Below are 25,945 nucleotides of genomic sequence, written 5' to 3'. Positions count from 1 at the left end.
AGGAGGCCGCGCGGCACGCTGGGTAGTGTAGTCGCGGCCGCGAGGCGCGGAGGGAGTGGCAGGAGAAAAACGGCGTCCGGGGGCAGCGGCGGCGGCTCTGTTTTTTTACGGGAGTGCGAGGGGAGCTCCGGCTGAGGGCAGTGGTCGGGCTGGCGGGGAGCAGCGGGGCAGGCCAGGCCAGTAGGCGGCGGCACCACCTGGACGCGGGAGCGGCGGCACCGCCCGCCCGCCCGGCGGGGAGGGGAAGGAGGAGGCGGAGGCGGGGGGAGCGGAGCCGCCGCGCGCTGCCGCATGTGCCTGGAGCGGCGCCGGAGCGGGCAGCGCGAGCCATGGCGGAGCACGGCGGCCCCGCCATCCCCAACGGCGAGTGCGCCGCCCGCCGCCCCGGCAACAGGGTCACCGTCGTGCTGGGCGCACAGTGGGGCGACGAGGGCAAGGGCAAGGTGGTGGATCTACTGGCGCAGGACGCCGACATCGTCTGCAGGTGCCAGGTGAGGAGGAGGAGGAGGCGGCCGGGGGCTCGGAGGAGGCCGCGGATGTCACCTTGAGGCGGGCGGCCCCGCCGGGCGCTTGTGCCCGCCACGGTTCTCCCCCCAGCGACCGGGGAGGCGCGGGGCCGGAGTCGGCGGGGGCTGTGGGGCTCTCACCGGGAAAGGCTCCGCTGCCCCGCAGCCCTCCCGCGCCTTCTTTGTCCCGGCGCCGGGGGAGGAGGAGGAGGAGGAAGGCGCCCTCCTCGTCGCCCAGAGCTGGCCCCTGGCAGGAGGAACGCACCCGGGATCGGGTCCTCCCTCCCCCTCAGGCTTCCCACCCTTCGTGTTGGGGGGGGGCGCCGGGATGGGGCCGCACTCGGCTGCTCCCGCAGCATCGCCGCGGGGCCAGGATCCCCTTCCCGGCTGTGTCGGCGGGAACCCTCCCGGGCCGCAGCGCCGGGAGCTGCGCGGAGCCGAGCGCCAGTTGCAGGATGCACGTGGGGGGATCCCTGTAGTCCGCCACAACTCGGGCTCTTCGGCTAAAACGAGCTGCTAGAGGACTCGCCTGCCCTTGCTTTCAGGATTGTTATGTCAATGGAATCTTATGTTTAGCTCTTTGTTTATTTATTTATAATTTTTTTTCTCTGTGTAGAGGCCTTATTCCAGCAAAAGAGAAAAACACAAACAACCAGACGAGTCTAGCCTGTGAGCACAGTACTCTTAAATGCCTACGTTAAAACAACACAGATCCGAGGAGATGTTTTTCTTAACATCTCTAGTTCAGTAGTGCTGTAGAGTACAGCACAATGAGCTAAAGCCATGCACGGTGTTTTCTTAAAGTTAAGAGATATAGTAGCAAAAAATGCCTACAAAATGTGCAGGCTTCTTGTAAGTATTGTTATGTATGTGCTTTTGTTGAATGCACAATTTAAATTTGGTCTTAAATAAACATATTTTGGAAGAGCATACCCTTCCCCGGAGAGTGCAGGCGCTGAAGGTTTGTGTTATCCAATGAGAACTGCACATAAACTGGCGTTTTCAAAAACAAGTCCTTGCAAAGCTGACAAATCAATACCTTGAACTTCACAGAATTTAATTTTGAAGTAAACAAACATATTTTTAAATAATGTTTTCACAAATGAAATTTTTTTCCCCCCTTAGATCATGGTTTTTTAAAATAATCTGATTTGGTGCTGTGGCGTGACTGCCTGGCTTTGTGGGTCATAGAACATAGTGACTCAGTTTGTCCTTTACGACTTTGTTCTTGAAACTTGAAGGGCACCCAGGTGAGTGTGTATGTTTAATGCTAGGAAGTTTTAGAGGAGAGACAGAGAGGCAAACCATGAATTTCTGTGTGCACATGTCTTAAAGTATTTGTTGGTTGTTTTGAATCCACTCGGTAAAGGATCAAGAAAAGGGAAAAATTATGGTGTTATCTCAGTCTTGAATTTCCTGGCCAGATCTGCCATTTCTAACAGCTTGTTGCTTCTGATGAAGTAAGGAGTTTTTCTTCCTCCTTTCTTCCCTTTCCTGTTGATGGCTGTGCTCCCCAAGTCTCCTCCCATGCCCTGACTCTGGCACTTGAACAGTTCTGTAAGTTGATTAAACTCATCGGAGTGGCAGGAAACTATTTTCTGTTGGATTTACTTGCTGCAGTTTTAGAAAATAAAACTGAACTTCATTGGCTTAGAGGGCCTTGGTGAATAGGAGAGCCCAGGACAGGGTAAGCACAAAGAACAATTTCTCAGAATGAGAGGGGAAAATAGGAATATTTTCTTTCAGTGGTACTGAGCTATTAAGTAAATGTATTATTAAATTATTAAATAATTTAATATTATTACATAATCTTGTTATGTATGTGAGCATATTTGTGATGCTTTTGTTACTGCTGGTAAATTAGAGTGTGACCCTTGTGCTTTTTGTAGTGGTACAAGTCCAGGAAGAAAAGTCACAACACACTTGGTCTGGCCCCTGCTAATATCAGCTTTCCGTAACTGGAGCTTCTGATCCTTATTTCAACACTATACTCTTACGTATTCCACGATGGTCCTTTCTGTTCATCACACCAGAGTTGCTAGAATGCCTGTGGATGACATCAAATATTTCCAGCGTGTTCTTGTGGAAAATTTATTAGTACATCTGTTGGAGGACTAGGGAAGTTGTTGTAGCAGGTCTAAGATGTCTTAGAAACTTGGGTTATACTTGCAGTGAAACACTCTAGGGTTGACCCTTGTCAACCCTAGCATAAAAAATGTCCTGCCCCAGAAATGAGAAGCAACTTATTGCTTAATTTTACAATGCCTATAAAGGCATTCCAAGAAGTTGTACTCTCAAATCTATGGCCGTGCCTTCTTGTCTCCTATGTAGCAGGTGTGCTGATGATTCCAGTGACTTGTTTGATTGGCCAGCTGTGACATTTGGAACCAAGTACTTACTTAGGCACAATTAGCTGAATGAGTGTGTCGGGAAATAAGTTGCAATATGACTACTTACTTCTTTTAAACACTACCCTCCCAAGTATTTTATCTTTGATTTAGAGTTTGTGGAAAGGAGTCTTGTGCTCAGAGCAAGAGAATGGTATTTTCTTTTCAGGAGACAGCTTTGTATTTATCAGAATTAGCGTTATGTTTTCAAATCCAGTTGTTTGAAGAGGCTAAGCTAAAATTAAAATACATCCAAGGGGCCACATGTTGTTGCTAAAACTGGCAATTGTGATAGTTTTGTGAAAATGTTGCTAGCACCAAGGGTTCAGATGCAGTTTAAACAAACATGTCCACATAACACGTACTTGTTCTTCTACTGTAAAAGTTGAACTGGTCTTGATTTACCTCTAGGAGGTATCTGGTAAAATGATGCTGTTGATAAAACAAATGCATTGGTGAAACGTTTGCCCTTAAACTTACATCTTGTTTTCAGTGGCTTAAAGAACAAAGTCTATTTACCTGCTATCACATAAATTGTAGTCTAGACAATAAAGTAGAACGAGAACTGGTTTGAGATTCACAGATAGTTGCCAGAGAAATTGTGGGTTTATGTGTTTTGGTTGACATTGTTTCCTCTTAGTAAGCAGCTAGCCTTGCTATCATCAAACATGGCAGTTTTGAAAAGTATGCATTGTATTTTTGTCAGTTCCCCAGGTAATGGAGAGTTAAAGGAAAAAGCTTCTTGTTCTGTTTAAGGGACTTCCTACCGTTGCAGAATGCAACCAAATTGGGAAATTAATTACCAAGTTTTATTCATTTGTGGGAATGATGGAAGTGGCAAATTAATGCAGGCAAATTATTTTAGATAATAATTTTATCAAATACAGTACCAAAATACGCTATGTGTCTCTTGCATTAACACCACCCCTCCAACCAATCTACCAGTGTGTGCCATACAGCAAAATATGTAATGTCTGCACTGCGTGAATCTGTTCTCATTCACTCATTTCACCGGCAAATTTTTGCTCACTTCCTATTCTAACTGTTGGAGGGAGCTGATTTATTCAGAGAATGTAATTCACAGAGGTAAGATTTCTAAGCGTCCAGACATCATTTCTATGCCATGTTCCCTGTGCTAAAGAATCCCATTGTTCTGCTTCTTCAGTTCTGTTGTGCATCTTGTTGCTACTTCTGAACAGATTTGCAGCTTCTTACCAAATCTTCTCATCTAGTTTCAGTGTGGTCTGCCTGCTGTATGGTCACACAATTCCTACTCCTGTACTGCTAATGCGTGGGAATTGCAGTGTGTGAAGTCTTTGTACTCCCTTTTCCTCTTCCTCCTGCCCCAACAACAGTGTGTTTAGCAGTGCCACTGCTGATCACTTGATATGTGGCAACTGCAGTGCACGATCTAGAGAAGTCTTCAGTGTGCAGATCCTTGGGGTTAAGCAGTTACCAATGACCAGCTGACAACTGCTGACTGAAGTCCTCACACCAATGCTGCCTGATACCTCCATATTACTAATCTGTATATGGCCACTTTTTATTTTGAACTGGAATTTTTTTATCTTCCATTCACCAAGCCCACTGTTTTTCTAAATATTCTCATTTTAAAAAATGTTTTAGTCTAAAGCCTATGCAAGCCATGCAGAATTAGGAATAGCAGAATCAATAGCTATAGCTATTAGTGCTTTTTCTTAGCTGCTCAGGCATTCAGTATGTGATGTTAGCTAGAGCTTTCTTTTTTTCAGTGCTGGGTGCACTTTTGGACCTTGTAGTGGTTGGCAGTGTGCCAGTGATGTGCTCTGGTGAGGAAAGAGAGGTCACTAAAATGAGTTCTTTGGCCTACTCCATCAGTGAGTCATATGCTTTACAAATCTGCTTTAGAGCATCACTGACAGGTGATCTCTTGTTATTGTAAACAATCACACAAAGTCTGCATTATTTTAAAGAGAATAACAGTTGAAATCTGATTTTACAGTTCATAAAGTTTGTGCCATAAACAAAGGCAGCCTTAAGAGCACTGAAGAGCAAATTACACCTTGATCTATTGATTTCTTATTGCTCTTTCAATCTTACTGTAACTACAGAAGCTTAATGTGCGTGTTTGGTTGGTTAAGATGCAGTACTCTGTAGCAGCTTATTAATTAAGATTTCAAATACTTTTTCTATTTCTACTGTACTACCTCACACATTTGGAAGGTGTTCTCTGTAACTATTCCCAAAGTAACTTTTTGGTTTTGTTGTCCTTTCTTGAATATTCTTATGACTGTAGCAAACAGTGGTGGGGGTTTGTGCACTGAAGCAATGTAGCGCTGGACGTATCTGTGCTTTGAACATTTTTCTTGTTCCTGATCTGCCTGCCTCACTTGATCTCTTCTATCTCTTTGGGATAAATTGGTCAATTCTGGACTTGAATAATGACTCCTGTTGCCTACCTAACATATGCAGGCATTACAACAATATAAAGTTTTGCAAGTGAGATAAAACGAAGTCAAAACTAGCTCTAAAGAGTCTTTATGAATATTGTCTTTCAATAGCAGTTCATCAGAGCTAATTCTGTCACTACAGAAAAATGGATGGAGTTTCTTGAGATTAATAGACTTCAGTAAAGTTAATGTTTTATTTGTTAGACCACAGGTGAATGTGTAAAATAATGTGTTTATTCTGTCATATGCTGCCTCAGACTATACCCTTGATCTTGTTCTGATTCAGCAATACCTGTACTACATGCTGAAAAATTTCTGACGTCTAGCCAAAGCTTCAGACACCTTCATAAAGTCTGTGATATAATGGCTCCTTGAACTAGGTTTAGGTCTTGCAAACATGAATGGATCTGTTAAACGAGAAAATGGCTAGCTGCTGGATGTTTTTCGTACTGAAACTCAGGAATATTTTATTCAGAGCAGAGTTCGTTAGCTGTTAATTAATTGGGGTTGGAGGAGGGAGAAAGAAATTAATCACAAGATCTGGGATGTGAGAGAATGAATTGGTTATCAAAACCTTGATTTTTTTAGTTCTTTTTAATTATGCATTTTTGAAAGGGGGATTGTTTGCAGTCAAGTTCAAAATAGGTTTTTGACACTATGTATTGAAATGAGAGCAAATAGCCTAGAAATTGCAAAGCTATGCCTAGTTGGGGTGTGTCACATGGGTTCAGATGTGTCTCTTCCCTAGACTGATGAGCTTTTTAAAGATGTGCTCAGCATTCACAGAATCTGATTGTGACAAGAAGCAGCCTTTTGTGTGTTTCTTGTAAGTAATGGTAGTATCCAGCTTTCTCTAAGTATTTTTGACTTTTCATCTAAGAGTTAAAAGAAAATGTTTACAACCGTATGATGCCAAAGCAGCATCGACTTGCTTCTTGTCCAACTTGGCAGTCACTTGGACAGCTAGCTCAGAAACAACAGTGGTTGCCCTGAGCTAAAAATGAATGCTGGAATGTGGTAGCAATAAAAGTAAACTGTAGAAAAAATTATGCACACACACATCTGATGGGGAGAGTTGAAAGGAGTGTATGGCTTCTTCCTAAACGTTGCATGAGATAACATCTCTTTAAAGTAGACAACTAATTTTTATTCTAGAGGAAATAACTTGAAAGACTTCTTTGCTCTTCCCTGAGGCATCGTATTTTTGAGATAGACAACTTGGCATGATCATGTCATAAGAAAAGGCAGTGATTGTCATCATAGACTTTTTGGGTAGATGGTTCTCTTACATGCACATGTCAGTATTTCAGAGCTGCTTTAAATACTTTCGTATTTAGTACCAGTATAGAAAGCCATTCACAATATGCTGTTAATTGTAATTCCAGTCTGCTTTCCTCAGATGTTTTTTTCCCTGTGCACGTCCACTGCCAGGTAAAGTTGCAGTAATGCAAACCAGTCTTAGTGGTTACAGGAGTACTGCTGGCTGTAGGTGAGGCAGCGGGGTTTGAACTGCTGTCTTGATGTGTCTAAAATTAATTTAACCATTCTAGTTGTTACACTAACGTCTAGTCTGCCCTTGACTAATGGAGACATGCTCTGAAAATAAAAAACATAAGTCAACTTACATAGATCTAAAATGGAGAAAGATGCACTGTTGTTCCTCCATCTTAGTTTCACGTGCAGTGATTTCTTACTTACACGTTCTACTTACGTATATGCATGTGCGTCACACTGAAGTGTACGCTTCCTGGGCTAGCACACGTGGCACACATTTATTCTTGCTCTTTGTGCTCTACACAAAGGTTTTAAAAAGCAAGGGATGTCTTTTTTTTCTTTCTTATAATGAGGAGTTGTATTTTTGCTTTCATTTTAAGAACAAGCAACTCTGCTTTCCTTTTTGGTTTTGCTGAAAATCTGAGTTGGTACATTCATGTTTCCTATTAGACTGTTGGCATTTTTCTTCTAAAAGAGAAAGGAAAAAACCCAAAGTTTTAAGTTAGAATGAATTTGAAATTAAGTGAAAAATGGGTATATTAAATATGCACATTTTTTCTGGAAGAGTCCCATGTGCCAGGAAAATGGAAGAACTGCAGATCCTTATCCCTTGATTGGTCAAGTCCTTTATATACTTTTCAGGCAAACCAGTGAGATGGGCTGCAAACCTAGGAGCAAGGAACTTCTTTGATCAAACTTACCAGAGGAAAAAGGTTCTGGTTCAGGATGTCCCTGTGTAAGCACTTGAGCAGGGCTTTGTATCATTTTCAGAGTCTTTGGAGATTCCATGTTTCCTCAATTGTTGGCTTCACTTAGCTTTAGATAAGCTTCTAAGTTAGCAGGTATATAGAATAAATCAGAGTTTGTAACACCCAGTTCCGTTAGCTCAGTTTTGGTAGTGCTGGTTACACACTGTAAACTTGAAGTCTTAGCTGATAAACTTTATTGTGCTATTTAAATTCAGCAAGAAAATAATCTTTTTGTTTAAAAAGAGCATCTCTCTTTAATCCTGTCATTAGAGGTCATGTTGCAAAAAGGCTGATGAAGTAGCCATCAATACAACTTTCTGAAGACCAGCATAAGTCATTACTGTTTTGCCAAATTACTTCATTAACTTATCAAAACTCTGCCATAACTCCAGGAAAAAAAAGATTACTTCTTACTATCTAGTGAATCAGCTCAATACATGAATGTTCCCTAGGGGCTTCTCACTAGTACAGCAATGCAATTCCAGAAGAAAAATTGCTGTTAAATATTATTATCAATGCTCCTTCTCCATGCTTTATATGTGATTTGAAAGCTGTTGTGCATGGACGGAATATAACAAACTAAAGAGCTCTTGTGCTGTGGGAAGGTTCAAAGGGAGAAGACTTGAGTGTATGAACAACTTTAAGGATTAGAGTTTACCAGTCTGGGTCCAAAATATACCTTTCTAAGAGTTACACTTTTAAATATTGTTTCGCTGTTCAGAGCTCTAAGGAAAAAAAAAATCATAAAACTGTAGTCAGGTATTTGCATGAATATTGTTGCTAGCTCTATTCTGTTCTTTATCCAAAACACTTTAGGTGACTGTTATGATAGTTAAAAGCTATAGAAGGCAAGAGGCAGTAAGTAATTTTGCATAGATGGGGGAAGTGCTGACATGATTGACCTTAAAATTACCATAGATGTCCTATTAGAAACACTGTTCAATCAGTGTGTTTTAAATGTGTCCTCTTTGATATTATTTATTAGTCTTCTGTAAGTTTACCAGTAGTATCATCTGGACCATGGATTTGTGTCAGGTGCACAAGCATGGTGTTTGTGGCAAGTGTTGCCTTCCAGCACTTTGATAGTGGTTTTTGGCTAGTGGGATTGTTTGATTTATTGATATTTCAAGCTTGTGTCTAGTCCAATGTCAGCCAGCAGATAGCTAGCTGACTTTTTCCCCTTCCAAATTAGTATTTTCAGGCACTCAAAACTATTGCAAAAAGGGTGTTTCCAAAGAATGTTTATCAAACAGCCCCCAGATGAGCAATACTTGCAGCTGCCTTTGCTATCTAATAACCCCTCTGTGCATGTGTCACTGATTCTGTTCACATTTGCCGGGATAGGTATGTTTTAGAATAGTATCTTGTGTGTAGTACTGATCAACCTATCTAAATTGAATGTGGAGATTCTTGGGTGTGGTGCTTACACTGAGAAGGATTTTTAGGCTACTTAATATTCGTTAGCAAGCTGAAGGAAAAAACCTTTTTTTTTTTTTTCCTTAAAAAAATAGTATCTCTGAGCAACTTACCACTGTAAAACATTTCAAAAGTAGTGTTTCATAGGGAATGTTTTATGGAATTAGGCTTCTAGAAAATCAGGTAAATATGGGGTTTTGTTACAAGGATTGCTGTCACTCTAACAGTACTAGTGTGATGATTTGTCTCTTAGTGTGCACCTTTCTGTCATATGTCCTGTATACTTAGCTTTTCTACATGTTGAATAGCTTAGATATTTCAAGATTACCAGCTACTGGTTAGGGATCATATGCTTTTTCGAGAAAGCCATTTAAGCATACTGTACCAGTAAAGCTGGAATAATGCCTTTTAAAAAAGCTTATGTATTTGGCTATCCTACAACAGGTTTTGCTTAAAATACTATAGACTGGGTAAAGCTCATGCACCTGATCTTACTTTCAATACTCTACTTGAAAGACTCTAAAATAATACTATAATTCAATAGTGTCAGGATTATGTAAGAAGAAAAAAAGCTACTGTCTCTTAATAGGATTTTTAGTTGTTCATCCATCAGAGCATCAAACTAAGAAGTCCCTAAACTAAACCCATATACTGAAATCATAGAAACATAGAATGGTTTGAGTTGGAAGGGACCTTAAAGACTATCTAGTTCCAATTCCCCTGCCGTTGTCAGGGACAACTTCCACTAGACTAGGTTGCTCAGAGCCCCAGCCTGGTCTTAAGACACTTCCAGGGGTGGGGCATCCACCAGTTCTCTGGGCAACCTGTTCCAGTGCCTCACCACCCTCACAGTAAGGAGTTTCTTCCTAATATCTAATCTAAACCTACCCCCTTTCAGTGTAAAGCCATTCCCTCTTGTCCTATTGCTATGTGGTCTTGTCAGAAGTCCCTCTCCTGCTCTCTTGTAGGTCTTCTGCAGGTAGTGGGAGGCTTCAGTAAGGTCACCCCAAAGCATTCTCTTCTCCACGCTGAACAAGCACTGCTCTCTCAAGCTGTGTCCACAAAACCGATCATCTTCATGGCCCTACTCCGGACTTGCTCCAACGTGTTCATGTCATGTTGGGACACATGGCATAGTTTCATACTTGTTATTCATGGTGACTTTCATGCTGTGTCCTCAGATAAATGGAAAGAAATATTTTCTTTCCAATCCAACTGGCACCCTTCTCAGCTGGATATGTGCAGAAGCTTTAAAAAACAAACAGCCCCCCCCCCCCAACCAAACCAGCAACTCTTTAAATAGTACTAGGAAGCTTTCATGGCTGAGGTGTTTTTTCCTATTCTGTTTTGGTTTGTTTCTTTTTGCATGAAGACTATGATTAGAGCAGCTATTTCTAAGATGCCCAACTTCCTAATTCCATGAATTGTTTGAACTGATAATGTTGTGGGGAAAAAAATAGGTGTTTGGTTTTCCTTTCACTTTGAGCAAGATCGTGTTTTCCGTGTTACCAGCACAAGTGTTCAGTGTCACCTGGTGGCAGTTCTTCCTTCAGCATTGCTGGCAGCAGTGTAGGCTGCAATTGGGAATCTTGAAAAACTGGAGACTGGGTCCAACGATGAGACCAACTACCCTATCTTTGGTGTGTTTCAAAGTCTTGAGCAACAGCAGTGGTCCTAGGTATTGACTCCAAGGTAAAGTCAAAAGTTAAGGAAGGACAGCTTGTATTTATATTACTTTCTATTAAAAGGTTCATACTCCTGGCAGTTGAACAGTTGTAGAAATTCAGAGACACAATTTAACATTGTAATTTGGTACATCTGTGGGCTGCTGAAAGTGCAGATTCTTTGGTCACCAAAAAATCCTTTGGGAAAGGAAAGAGAACTGTTCCAAATACTATGCTGAAAAATACAAGGAAAAAAATAACAGAATAAAAGGAGAAGGGTCACACAAACAATGCTTTTAACTTTTTAGTGCTAAGAAGGTTGCTGAAGCAGAAAATCCAGTTTTGAAAACCTCAAAGTGTGCTTAAACTACAGTTCTGTACCTTGATAGAGATGCACAAATAAATGGTGCTGTATTGAAGCAAAGTGTACTTGGGACTTCACAAGTAGTGGCTGTGTTAGTGTCTAGATAGGAGTTCTTAGTGGTCCTTGTTTTGGGTTGCTGCTTTGTTGCTAGATGGAGAATCGGTTTTGTGTTCTGTTCTTTGTTCTTTTCCTACATACTAATTTTTTCTGTGATGAAATGAGCTCAAGTCTGGAGGCTATTTTCTAATGTAAGGAAAACCTAAAGAGAAATGGTTTGGCTTTTTTTTTTTTTTAAAAAGTCACTCTCTTCTGAGTGAGCTGTATTAGAACTTAAAGGGAGAAGTCTGTTTATATTCTTACCTAAATAGCCTAGTAATAACCTAATCTAGAGAGATATTTCATTGTTAAATAAGCAAAAGTTAAGCATTATGCACATTAACTTCATTAAGTTCCTAGTCACTGGTGTAATATTAAAAACTGATTTTTTTTCTAATATTTTTTTCTAATACTTTCCAACAATATACTGTCACTTCACACAATTTGAATATTAGGTGATAAAGCCTCTGGGGCAATAAGCATCTGCTTTTCTCCTGTGTTTCTTTGATTTTGTGTCCTTGGTATGTTCTGGGATGATGCTGTGGTAAGAAAATGTTTAGGTAACTAGCAAATACCTTCTGGCATGAATTCCAGAATGAAAAGATTTAAAATAACAAAATGTTGGGATGTTCTAGATTGTGCCTATTGAAATGAGAAGCTTGCAGTGTGTAGGGATTCTGCTGCGTGTAACTGAACTTGAATGATGTGCACAGGGTTATGATTAGAAATGAACACAACGATTTATCTTCTCTTTGGTAATTCTGTATTTAGGAAAATAATATGCACAGTTGTTGGTTGGTTGGAAATCAGAATTTCAGTGATTATTGTTTAGAGTATTCTGAATTTATTTTTTTTTAATTATACATGTTTTTCCTAATAAGTGTTTAAACTGACAGAGGCAGGAGGTTTTGTGGAGAAGAAAAAGGTTCTTAAGAGACTTGAGACAGTCTTACTTAGGTCCAAAATCTTGATTCTCCTTTTCTGTCAGGTGATCTGAGAGTTTACAATGCTGTATCTGGTATTGTAACATCCTGTGAGATGCAGCAGTGAAAAAGGAAAATTTTCACAAGCATCTTTTTGGGAAGCACATAAAGACACGAGTGGGTCTTTTGTGTGCATGTGGTTGCTTTGTTTTGGTAGTTTTTTTTTTCCTTCATGTGTTAGGTCAGTGGGGTTAGACCACTCTTATAACAGCTATCTGAGCGTGGAAACCATGGAAGCAGAGGGAGAGAACATAAAAATTTATGAAGCAGGTTCAGTGGGTCTGTGTTTTGATCTTGAAAGCTCTCTTCTGGTCCTACCTATATGGCCTGTTCTGAACTGTTTTGTTAGGTTTTTTGTGGGATTTTTTGTTGTTGGGTTTTTTTTTCCTCAAAAAGGCTTCTCTGCTTGTGTTTTTTATTAGGTATTTGTGTCTTTGCTGTCCTTCAGAAAGTTTCTTTTGCATAATTTTGGAATAAAATATTGCATTGCAGTACCATGCAAGCAAAGTCTTGAGTCTGTTAGACATTGCTGACTATATCATACTGTTTCATTGTATTGATTACCTTTACTTCTTAATTAATTTTTCCGGTTTTTCTATACCTGCACAATATTATTTCTGTTCCTCTGGCAAAGTCTAGGCTGCCTGATGTCCTTCACAGCCTGCATTCTGAATTCTGCTTCCATTCTGCAGAATGGGAAGAAAGCATCCTAGTAAAGAAGCTCTTTGTTCAGAGTGCTACTGGGGCCTTTTTATACCTCTTAGAGATAAGAAGTCATCATTTCCCCTCTATCCTTTCGTGCAATCCATCTATTTGAAGCTGAATCCAGAGTTGCCTTGCCCTCATGAGTGAGTATCTTGGCCATGGCACAGGTGTTGGCTCAGCTGAAGGAAGTCTTGTTGTGCAGGGCGAAAGGCAGAAGGAGCCACTGCTACATGTATGTAGTATATTACAGACTGAACTACAGCATCTTTTGGTCTTGCTGCACACTTTTCCTCTCTGTTTGTGTTTGCACACAGGTGTTTCGTTTTTTTTCTCTCCCATTTATGGGAGAGAACTTCTGTTGCTTTGGTACCTATAAGGTTACTGAGATGTGGTAAACTGATCTTTTTATTTAGTTAACTGAAGAGTATTGCCAGCCTCAAGAAACGACTTGTATGTCTTAATTTTCCTCTGGCAAAAGCTTTATGCAAGGTATTGAAGATCATTTGAGCATGAACTTTGTTTAACTAATAGTGAAAATAAATTCCACAGTTAGTTCTCCATTAATAATGTTTAAACAGTTGAATCAAAGTTAGTTTGAATGACCTAACTGGTCCCATTTGGTTTAGTTTGAGGGAGAAGAACTGAGGAATCCAGATGGAAAGCAAAGAAGCCAGGAGCAACTTCATCAGTTTACAGCTGGAGTTATCCTCAGAGGCAATAGTTGCCTGCATTAACATCAGTTTCTGGAGGAGTGAAAAAACAACCCAAAACTAAGTCAAACCTCCTAACCTAACAACAACCCTCCCCTTCACCTGACCACCAGTAGAACTCTGAGTTCAGATTTCTGTTATTAGAATTGTTTACCAAACCCATGTTGAGCAATGTCTGAGCACACAACATGTGTACATTTCACTGCAAGTGTACTGTAAAGTGTGCAGTGTGAACCATTATTTTAATATATTACAATTCATATGCTTGCACTTCTGTGGTTAGGGTAGAGCTTACTTGTAAATCAGCAGAAGAATTTTGAAAATTGAGTTCACGACATGCTGTTATTTTAATGGTCTCCTAAAGTAGCATTTAAAATTAAAAATATTTTTCAAAATGGCACATTTTGACAGTGACATCCAAAGGGCGTGGAGTGACTTAATATTCTACCAGACAGCTGCTATCAATAGCACTTTTGGGATTGAATCTTTTCCTGTTGTTGGCATCATAATATTATAAACAACTAAATTCTGAGATTCAAATTTGAGTCTACTCTGAAAATAAGCTTTTGGAAACCTTAAGGTATTAGTATGGCCTAAGAGTGTGTTCAGAAGGTGATTCATCACACATTTTCTACATTAGTCTCTAGCAAAATCTCTTAAAGTAGAATGCTCACAGTAAACATGCAGAAGTAAATACAACTACCTTACTTCTAGATGAATCATGAATGCTGTTGTGTGAGTAGCTCAAGGTTTAAAAGGTAAAATGCCATTTTTATTCTGTTAACAGTGGGGTATTTTTCAGTGAGCATGGAACCAACACACGTTTGCATCACTCTGCAGTGCAAAGAAGAAATCTTGACAGCACCAAAAATCAGGAGCTGTGTTCTTGTGATTAGCAGTCAGAGGCTGCATGCTGTACACCTTATTCAAGCACATGTGACTGCTGAACTTTAAGTTACCACGTCTGAATGGCACCAGTAGCTTGGCAAGCTTTGATACTAAGAATTTATTGTTGATCATGATCTAATCTCTACAATGACCACTTTTCTTTATTTGACATTCATGACACTAGAGAGCCATTTTTTTTTTTTTTTAGATTGAGAAGCAAAACATTAACCCATCCAGCTTGTAGAGAATTTCAAATTAATTTACTAATCTTAGTATTGCTTATGGGTTAGTCCAGTTTATTTATGCTGCAGTGGGAGACTTTGGACTTGTCTTCCCATTTGTAAATTACTAGTCCCTCAGTAGTTCAGTGTTGTACTTAGACCTATCTATTGAATTTTCATCTAAAGTACTTCGGTGTTCATGTCAAACTGATATTAACTAGACTGATAATAACAGTGGATCTAACAGAAAGGAATAATTTGAAGGAATCTGATGTGGAAGAAGGTAACTACCATGTTCAGCAGATGTACTTAACTATAAATGCTACTTTAGTGCATAACTGTTCTTCGCCAGGAAAGGTTTTGCTTAGATTCTCAAACACCGAGTAGAAAACCAGTGTCTCTTGTTATTTAGAAAAACTGCTATATGACTTATAGTTCTCAGAATAATATCTAGTTTTGGAGTAACTTGTAGTAGCTGAGGAGTATCAGTACTGCATTTCAGAAATAGTTGTAAATGATCTACCTGCTAATGTAGCTAGCTAACATCCTTTAAAATGAAAGATATATTTGTAGAGTGGTAGATGGTGAAATAATCTCTCTTAGAGCTACCACTGAGTAGAAAAAATAGAAGCAAGAGGAGAAGGATTATTCCGGAACATTTATTATTTTCTTAAAAGAATAAACTTGAAAGGCCTGGTTTTTGTTTGCATTCAATATGTTTCACATGTTGTGAATCAAAAATTTTGTCATTCTCTGCTTGAGTCAGATCACTTGCAGTGAAAATCTGCATCCAAAAATCTTTATAGCTGCTTCCAGGTAATGTTCACTACATGGAAAAAACCTATGACATGTGTGTTTATGTACTGGCACAAATGTTTGTTATCTACAACTATTCTCTATTTGTATTGTCAGATACGGCTTTATGTATTGGATTCGTGCTTTGTAAACATTGTAGAAGTAGTGAGTAGCTGTTGAGTTCATTGCTTAGAAAAGATCTTATGTGAGACAATATTCTGGAATATTTCAGATTTATAGCTCCATGGATTAATACTTCATATAATTTGTCTTCTTATCATATAATACTTTTCTTCAGTTTGTCTTGTGCTGAAAGGCAGCTTAGTTTAAAAGTCTTTCCTTTCACGTTTCTCTTTGAAGCAGTTTGTTTATTTCTGGTGCAAGGTGCCTGTAAAGGATGTTCCTGTGGTTATGACAGACAGAATCATTTTGTATGTAACCTTAACTTGCACAAATGACAGGGTCACAAGAGAGTATAAGCTTATTTTCAAAAGTACAATAAACAAGATCTGGGGATATTTGGTAATTGTTTTGTAATCTTTTTAGTTTCATAAGCCTTTCTTGACCCTCTTTAAGACTTGGTCACAAGCTTTTGGTATTTTAGACATATTTCACACTTCAACAAATCTCTTAATACTTTCTCTGTGGTAATGAAAAGAGCTAGAAATGTTAAGTGTTAGTTTGATGTAAATGGTTTCTGGTAACTTACAAAACCACAAAGTCATAGTTGCTTCTAGATTCTCTACATAAACAAAACACTTAAGGTAAAAATTACTTGTACTGTTACAGAACCTCTCTCATCACACAGTAGGCATAGAATGAACCAGTTAACTTTGCTGGTTACTGTTCATACAAAAGCACTCAAAAGACTGAAGCCAAAATTCAGAACAAGAAGCCTGGATGTTGCCAAACAACTACACTTACCTTTCCCAATAACTGGATGGTTTTATAGAGTTTAGTTGGGGATTTGTTTTTTTCACTTTGCTAAGGTTGCAGTTCCACTTTCAACACTTTCCGTAACTGTAACAGAAAGCTAATGAAACTGATGATGGCTTTCAGAAATGGCTGCATGTTCTAGAATATTCATACTTCTGTCCAATAATTTTTAGAAACATTTTAATCTTATTCCAAGCTTTTGTACCTTTGATGAACCAAAACACCGTGCAAAGTCTATATGGCAGATAATACTGATGTTGAAATTGTCCGGTTTGACAGGAAAAGTTTGACTGACTTCCTGGGAAAAGGAAATCTCTGAAAGATCTTTTATCAGTAACAGAAATGAAAATGTAGAATTAGAGCTGGAACAAGTTTATTCCATCTTTATACTATGTTCATTTGCCTTTAGTGTCAAAAACTATTAACACTTTTTTTTCTCCCCTCTCTCCCTCCCACTCAGGGAGGCAATAATGCAGGGCATACTGTTGTTGTGGATGCTGTGGAGTATGACTTTCACCTTCTGCCAAGTGGGATCATCAATCCAAGAGTCACTGCATTCATTGGTAAGTGGACATCTCTAAAAGATAGAGTACTGTAGTTACAGTCTTCGGACATTAAAATAATGTATTTGAGGACATAGAGGTTAAGGATTTTTTTTCTTCAGTTTTTCATAGGCTTGAACTGTTCTGCTATCATCCTAATGCTGCCCTAACTCATTTGTGAAGTTTGGATTACAGAAGCTTCCTGTATTGTCTTAGATAGTTTGTCTTTGTTCTTATCTATTGATACAAACAGCTAGCTGCCCAGGATATCTTCATTCTCCCATTCCCTCTTATTTTCTCTACCAATTATTTATTTTATTCTCCCATTACCTCCTCTCTGTTTAAATCTTTAGGCCTGCTAAGGACCTACTGGTACTTTTTGAAACATAGATCTTTCCTCTTTTTTCCACTGAATTGTGAAATGAATGTTGACTCCAAAAGACTTCCCCACTGTAGAGTTCTTACCAAGAAGTCCTCTCAGGAGAGTACATTAGAACTTTAGGGCAGTGGCAGTACTAGGTGATGTCAGGATCTATGATCTGTTTTCTTCATGAAAGGGGATTTAGACTGTTCAGTCTGTTGTCCCTACAAAACTACTTACCCCCCTCCTTGTCTTGGAATCTTGTTTCCAATCCTACATGTGTTTTTTTTTTTTCCTTTGGATTGCTTGTATGACCAACCTTAATAATGCTATATGGCTCATACAATTTCCTTCTAAAAATGAATATAAATATAAAATGTGTACACAGCATTATAACTGTATATGTGCTTGAGTGCTGTTTCACTAAGAAGGTGGATCTCTGGGTCACTAAAGGCTATGACCTCACAACACTTTCATCTTGCTTTTTTGATATCCAGAACTCCTGTCCCTTACACAGTGTACTTGTCCAAATCAGGACTCTGTTGCCATGCTCTTCCTGTCCCTTCTTCCTCCACCTCATTGCTTTGAGATTGTAGTCTTGCCTCTCAGCTTGGTACGTGTGCCAAGAGCAAGGGGTCATTGACAGTACTGACAGTTTGCTAAACAGCAGCTCCAGAGTCTCTGTCACAAGTTATTCAATTCACAAACAGTCCAGGTGTAGTGACTGTATACTCTCAGTCATCCCTAACTCTGTACTTGATGGGATTTGGTGGTTAATTGCCTCTTTTCAGCTGTTATATTGTGACTTGCTAATGGGATAGTTTGGGATCAACTTGCCCTTCCTAGTACTTCTATAGAAACTGAGTCAATGGGCATGGAAATAGATTCCTGCTGATGAAGGGGAGTTTGGGATGTTAACTGTTTCTAGTTTTGAGGGCTGAGGCAGATAGTACTTCTGTTCTTTTTTGATGTGTTACTGTGTTATGTTTCTTAAGGAGATTATTGCTTGAAAACAGTAAAAAAGGATGTGTTTAAAGTCTTTTTTTGGGGAAAAAAAAACAACTTAGGATTCCAGTGAAAGAGCTTATGGGTTCACAAAAATGGCAAGGGCAAAATAATTGGAGTATTATAATAAAGTATTCCCATTGATTAGGACTGCACCATGAAGGTTATAGTGAAGAAGTCTTAAAATAATTTGTATTTTGATGCTTAGAATGCTTTTATCTTTGTGAAATTAGGTGATACGCAAATAGTTTTGAAGGGCAGGTCCCTTTTTTACCTAGATGTTATACTGGTAGCTTTCAATCTACTGAGCTTGCCATGATCTTAAGATGGTTCAGTTTTGCCATGTGGGAATGCTCCTCCTTAGGCACTCAGTGATGCCAGTTAATTGTATGACCCAGTAGTCTTTTTCTGAGCAATGTGATGGCTGTAGGAAGGTGAGCTTGCTTTCGACAGATCTTTTTCCTCTGTTATTTTTGCTAGTCTGTTACCAACTCCAAATCTATATACAGAATATCTCGTTTCTGTTGCAGAAGGAACACAGCTTGAGGGGATGCTAGTGTTTATGATGATCATAGAAATGTGCTAAGCTTTTAAAAAACAATAGAGTTGTTACAGTGAAGTATAAAGCAGGAAGTTAATTTTAGATAAGAGGAAGAGGAAGTTGCATTTCAGACTATCTGTCCCACGATTTTGTTACTATTCTCCTTTAAATTGAAAGTTTAGTTGAGTTTATTAAAAAAATTCAATGCCTGTAGAAAGGAGTAAATCTGTCTTCTAGACAAATTCCTAAGAAAAAAAATTGTGTTATCTTGAAAGTTTAAAAACTTAAGTAAAAACACTCTGCACACAAAACATGAAGTGTCTTTGAGCTGTTTGAAATATTTTTTCCCATCCTCAACAATGCATGAAATTAATGTAATGTAATGGTTTTCTTCAGGAAATGGCGTTGTAATTCATTTGCCAGGACTCTTTGAAGAAGCTGAGAAAAACTTAAAGAAAGGAAAAGGTGAGAAAATTTTAAGATACTACCTTTAAAATAGTTTGTGGGGCATTCTTCAAAAAATTTAGACGGAGGATGCCTCTGTTGAGGTTATATACAATGTATTTTTCCATAACTCCCTTTAACTGCTGCATACTGACAGGAGTCTTGCTAGAAGTTTCATGGCCTTCATGGGAAGACAGATAAAAGAAGTCTCTGTACAGTTTCAGAATATATTCTAAATACAAATTATCTTCAGACATTTTTCTTTGCTTAAAAAAGTGAATTTAAGAAGTGAAACAACTTCTTTAAGTGTGTTAATCTGTTCATAGTTGTTTTATCTCTTACAATATTAGTGTACACTTTGACCTTGTTAATGTAAACAAGTGCTGTGGTAATCACTTCTTGATTCAGAACTCAGTTTTTGGATACTTTGTGTTATGTCTATTGCTATGCTTGGCAGCAGTCTACTATAAGTGAGGTAAAGCAGTGGTCTAGATTATTCAAAATCAAAAAAGCTACTAATTGTTTGCTAGAATTGATGAATTAGTAGAATAGCTTGAATTCTTCTTCAGAATAAGCCTGATTTTCTCAGCTTTATAGGTTGATGCCAAGTTTTAATTACTGAAATTACTTTTTTTTTTCACTCTGCAATGTGATTGCTCAGTCTTTAAATAGATTGACTGAAGACTAAACATGAAAAGCATTTACACTTTATACATCAGAAGACAAAAACGCTATACGAAACATAATTTGAACTATTTAATTTTGTCTTTTAAGGGCTAGAAGGCTGGGAGAAAAGACTAATAATTTCTGACAGGGCTCATATTGGTAAGTTCCTGTTTGGGGTTTGGTTTTCTGTTGATTTTTTTTTTTTTTTTTTTTAATTATCTCTGGTTTCTCTGAACTTTCTGTGGCAGTAAAAGTGTGACCATTTTTAAACATCTCTTTACACAGTTCTGCACTTTTCTTTGGATTAAGTCTCTGTGGGCTGCTTTGGTTTATTGAAGGTCCTAGAAAAAACTGTTCCTCACTCAGGACCCTCCCAGTTATATATTCTAGTGACTCTTTAATCCTATCCCATAAGCATCACCTAGTCAGGAAAGCAGGTTCACTTTGTAAGTCAAAGATTAGAAGCATAGAGCAGTCAAAAAACATTCAGAAGTGAATTGACTGAAGGATTCATTTACCCTTTTGGTGCAAATACAGTGTTGCTTACAGCAACTTTTTTTTATTGGGAAACCACATGACCAGGTTTCAAACTAGTGGTCTCCCTACCAAGGAAATTGCCACATGCTTCTGAAAAGAGATTTTATGGTAAGGGCTCTGTAGGGATGGAGAGAATGACTGCCTTCCTCACAGGGAGCTCATCAACCGAGCACTGATTCCAGGCTATGCTCCAGACAGCACTGCAGTTCAGAGCCTGGAGTAAAAGAGTGTTTAGAGTCCAGTCCACTAATGCAGAGCTTCAGAGACTCTTCCTGTACCACTCCTAACACATCTTTATTATGTGGGTTTATCCTTTAAATTAGTTCTTTGGATATTATAACATTATTGCTGCTCTGGTAGTCGTTTTCTGAAGATGCAAACTGTTGAGGACTGTATGAGATAAAAGCTTATAACACCGAAAAAAGGTTTTGCTTTTGGTTTTGCTTTCTTTGGGGGTTTTTTTGTGTTGTTTTCTTAAACAACGCTGGAGTAGCTTAGTGAGTGAACATGTTATTTCACAGTTAATGTTTTTACTTTGCAGTAACTAATAAGTTTGGAATAGTTAGTAACTGTATCTAAGTTACCAATATCTTTTCTGATAGTAGAATCACTGTAGATGAATTACTTGGAACTTGCTTGATTATTAGAAAAACTTTTTTCTGTGGTGATTATATTACAATGGCAATATGGGGAAGTTTTTATCACTAAACAAATTGTGAGTAAAAAGGATTAGTAACTGACTGTCACTCATAATCATTCAGCCTCTTAACAGAAATGAACTTTCAGAATGCCTCTGTTTGGAAAGTTTTGATGGCAATCTGAAGATCTGTTGTCATGATAAAAAAGTCTTCTCTAAAAGGGCTGTTGTTGATCTGTGAATAATTAGTTTATAACAAAGGATCAACCAAAGATAGGTTCAAGCTGCTGGGCATAACATAATCCTTCACAATACGGGAATGTGTGGAAATAAACACAAAAGCAAATTAATAAGGCAAACAGGAAAACCACACTTGCAGAGAGACTAGAGTACTTATTAAATGAATCTGTTTCTTGTAAGTTTTCAGTCTTTCCTGTGTAATGTGTACATTAGTTTTTAACTTTCAGGAGGGATAGCACTTAAGACAACTAAGCTGTCTTCTGTTCGTCTGTCTACTGTGCACAGATATTTGTATTTGACATGAGTCTTTGTAAGATTTGGGATTTTGATTGGGGTTTTTTTGGCTTTTATGGTAGACAAAGACTTGATGCAAGAGATACTTTTCATAATCTTTGTAATTAATAACAATGTAATGCATTAAAAAAAATCGTGCCTTATGAAGATGACCTCTGTTATCATAACAGATGTTGGTGGGAGCTTTTGTTATTTCCAGATGTGTTTTAATTGATGTTGTCTAAAACATAAAAATAAAATGGTTTAAGAAGTCTTTAGAATAAGTGAGAATGTTCACTTTAAGTTCCCACCTAAATTTCAGCAGTATGACCTTTTTTTACTGCAATCTGTTTCCAGGATTGTTTTCTACTGCATGTTTTTTTTAATCCATATAATTTTTTGGGCTACTACAAAGCAGAAATGGCTTAGTTATTCTGTGGGATGTGTCTGCTCAGTCTGCAAGTCTGCAAGTATTCTACAAAATAAACACTTTAAAGAAAGTATCTGAAAAACCTTAGAACTCTTCCCTGTGAAAAAATGTAACTTGTAAAAGAGGAGAAAAAAACTCTTCTCATTTTATTTGCCTCTCTTCATTGTGTATATTATTTTTCCACATTGATAAAAAAATAGACTAGAGCTGATTTAAAGAAATCAATAATGATATAGTAATTTGTTTCACACAAATTTTCACCTTACTTATTTTCTTAGTGTTTGATTTCCACCAAGCTGCTGATGGCATCCAAGAACAACAGAGGCAGGAACAAGCAGGAAAGAAGTAGGTAGTTTTATTTTGTCAAATGTGGGATGACTTTGTGCAAACATGACTTAATGCATTGAATATCCGTTATTGTTTGAGTTAAAAAAATATTAATTATCCATATAACTCTTCAGTGTGGAAAATGCAGGGATCATTTCTTACACTTTTGTCTTCCAGGGGCTAGTGAAAGATTATATTCTTAATTAAAGAGTTTTATCTTGATATTTTGTCTTATGAAAAATTTCCTAATTCTTAATTTGCTTTATAAAAAGAGTTCCCGCTTCCAAATGTTTTGTTTACTGGAGGTATTAGTTTCTGTAAAAATATATTTCTTGTTATGAAGATTCAAGGACACTTCTGTCATCTCCAAATAACTGAAAGGTCTCTCGTATAACTAATTTAGTATCTCACAATGCTTTATTGTTAGAAGTGCAAGTAAGTGTTCACATTGTCTACTACAGGCTGCTGCTGACTCTCTGAAGCTTTCGAAGCTTTCAGAAACTATCTGCTATGTTTTTAACTTGTGCTTTCTAAGTAGCTCACAAGTTCTTGGTGTTGGGGAAAAAGCTGGCAGAATTAACAGTGACCTGTCTACAGCTGGAAAGTAATGGTAGCACTCTAAACTTCTCAGATACCCGTGAACTTAGACAAACTTGCAAAAAGAGATATTGTGTGAATGAAAAGTAGTTCCAACATCCTTACCTGTAAAAGTTATTTTCTACAACGATAACCTTTAAGAGAGTGTCTGGTTTGAGTGTATCTTACTTCACACAGGCTGCTATTGAGTGATAATTGTCAGTTATTTTTACACTGGGTCATTTTCACACTTCACTTTGCTGTGCCAGCTGTCTCCTTACCTGTTATTTTAGGAATTAAAAAGCAAACAGGAAGAACACACACACACATATATATGTATATGGAAGAATATACTTTTTTTAATGAGTCAGTATGTCTGTATCAGCTATTCTTGAATATTGATGGAGTGAAAGCCAAAATTGCTGTATGATAATTTTTGCAATTAAAAATATTGTCAGTCAATGAGCTACTTGAGAGAAGGCACTACTTTGTTGGTTAGTGTTATTGATTGTCAGGGAAAGCCCAATTAGGTTTTTCTTTAAAGAAACCCAGGGAAAAAAAGCTGCATTCAAAGCTAAAAAACTCAAGTCACTCTTAAAAATTCTGTATTTCTTCTTTCTGTGAAGCTCTTCTGCAACAATCATACAGTTTTCAAACTTGTTAAAACTACTCTCTATTTCCTCCTAAATTTTAAGGCTGTCTATGTGACTGTAGTGGAGAGAGTAGTACTGCAGGCTGGCTAAGAACAGGCTATCATGGATTATCAAAAGATTGTCTCCTGTTTGTTGGGGGTGAGGAATTGAAATAGCCTGCTGTTATGTCTTAATGTGGATTTGACTACATAGCATATCTGGTGTTTAAATTCTTTTGTGTCTAACACTTTGAACATTGTGAGAGGTAAGTTTATTTTTTTATTTTAACTGAATGCTTTTACCTGTTCAGATGTAACTCAAAACCATTCACAAGTAAGGCTCATGTAGTTTTCCTTGCAGAAAGGTTATAGAAAAGGTAATATAATACAGTATCTTCTGCTCATACAATTCTTATGACTTCTGTAAATACAGTCTTCTGACAGCTTAACGTTTTTATTAATTGATATGTCTTAATGAAACAAAATAAATGGAAACTACTCCTCCTTAAAAAGATTCTCTGTGGGGGGTATGACTCGGGGTAGAGGCTAGAGTTAGTTATTTAATCCACAATATCCTGGTCTGGTTAAATGATACTGTGTGATGCAAAGTTGATTAGAATGTCTGGTTTTTTGGGCTGGAGGTAAACATCACTCCCTGAGAATACTTGGTTTTGAGTCTAGTTGGAAGAATTACGGGTATTTTTTACAAAATTATTGTGTTGAATGTAATACAAACTACTAAGGACCTAACTAAAATGAATAATGAGCTGTATTTCTGTTCACTCACATATCAATTGATACTTTTTAACATAAAATCTAGATGTGACCTGTGCCTCCTACTTGAAATGGAGACCCTCTTGAACTGAGGCATGGTACCTTCAAGGCAGTTGGAAGAAATATGGGCTACTCTGTGTATGCAGAATTTATAATGGAAGAAAATAAGGCTGTGTGTCTGGTCAGAAAAAACAAACCAAAATAGTTAAAACTCAGTGTAAAACCAAGCTTAGCAATATACAGCAGATTTCTGAAAGTGCTGCAGCCATTGCACTTCTTATTAAGTTCCTTAATCTATTGAGAGTGATGGGGAAGATATTTGATAATCTGCCTGTGACAAGTGCAGGTTGGCTCCATTTTGATAGCTGTCTAGCAAGACTCTGGCAGAATACACTTTCTGAACTAGTTGTACTTCTCTCACAGTAAAGTCAGTGCAAGCAAGTTATATATTATGATATCACTGACTTAACCTGAAAAAGGGTTTTCAGGCAGAGTGGGCAGGTAAGGAGGAGAAGGAATTCAGGTTTTCAGAATCAACTACAGTGGAAAATCCATTCCTAAACCCTTAACATATACAGCATTTAGAGTATCATTGCCACTCTTGGATGCTTGGCAGTGCTTTCTGTTTTCTTGGCTCCAACTCATGTATTTAGAATTAAGTGAAATGTTTCTTATATACAGACTTGAAATCCATACTAGTTTTGCTGTTGCTTTATGGAGAACTTCTTTAGGTCTTCAGGACAATGTTTTAGAAGGTGTTTAATTAGTTTCAGTTCTTAGTACTGAAGGATGTTTTCTTTGCATTTGGTTCTTTAAGTATAAAAGTTGGGAATCTTGTACAAATAAATATTTAAGAATTCACTGAAGTATGAAAAGATATTGGTTTAAAACCAGAAGCATGTGTAAGATTAACATATTTGCATGTATAAACAGTGATATTCTGAAACTAGATCGCATACTGGATGGAATTATCTTGTTTTAATTGCTTAAAACAAGGTTAAATGCTCACAATTAACAGTATTTTATTTAATGCTAAGGATGTATTGCCTTTCAGGAAAAACCTTAGTTTTATATCAAGAATAACTCCTGTTATTATCTTTTGCAAGTTTGGGAACTACCAAAAAAGGAATTGGTCCAGTATATTCTTCAAAGGCAGCTCGAAGTGGACTCAGGATGTGTGATCTTGTTTCTGATTTTGATGAATTTTCTGAGAGGTAACTTCTGTATTTTAATACACAGTTGTAAGCCTAGTTTTCAGTTTCTGGGTAGTACCCTGTGTAAGCAATTACATCTGGTTCCTCCTAATTTTATTTTTAAATTAAAATTATTTTAAAATATAAAAATAACTTTATAATTTTATTAAATAATATAGTCAATTATTGGCATAATTTATTATTTAAAATTGTTAAATTACCAAATTATTGCAGATATGTAACCAGTAAAACCTAAGGTTGTGGGGGGTTAAGGCAGAAAACAAACAAACAAAAACTTAAATGCAGCATTTTTGCCTTCCAGGTTCAAAGTGTTAGCCAATCAGTACAAAGCAATATATCCTACCTTAAAGATAGATATTGAAGGGGAATTGGAAAAGCTCAAGGTAAGCCTGCTTCTGTTTCTT

General features: G+C 37.9%; 1 protein-coding gene across 1 annotated transcript in view; it reads left to right on the top strand.

Annotated features, from left to right (window-relative positions):
• The first annotated feature begins 258 nt into the window (after positions 1–258).
• Positions 259–25,945, top strand: part of ADSS2 (adenylosuccinate synthase 2) — a 38,184-nt gene continuing 12,497 nt past the window's right edge. Inside the window, exons 1-7 of the mRNA XM_051783346.1 lie at positions 259–491; positions 16,804–16,906; positions 19,189–19,257; positions 20,011–20,061; positions 22,298–22,364; positions 25,434–25,541; positions 25,843–25,924. Coding sequence (XP_051639306.1) covers positions 330–491; positions 16,804–16,906; positions 19,189–19,257; positions 20,011–20,061; positions 22,298–22,364; positions 25,434–25,541; positions 25,843–25,924 — 642 coding nt within the window. The 5' untranslated portion in view covers positions 259–329. The remainder of the gene's footprint in view (positions 492–16,803; positions 16,907–19,188; positions 19,258–20,010; positions 20,062–22,297; positions 22,365–25,433; positions 25,542–25,842; positions 25,925–25,945) is intronic.

Source organism: Manacus candei, unplaced genomic scaffold (assembly GCF_025592945.1).
Source record: "Manacus candei isolate 608988 ecotype Guabito, Panama unplaced genomic scaffold, ASM2559294v1 h1tg000017l, whole genome shotgun sequence".
Lineage (NCBI taxonomy): Eukaryota > Metazoa > Chordata > Aves > Passeriformes > Pipridae > Manacus > Manacus candei.
The sequence above is the reverse complement of the archived record's forward strand: the minus strand, read 5'-3'. Positions and strand labels throughout refer to the sequence as shown.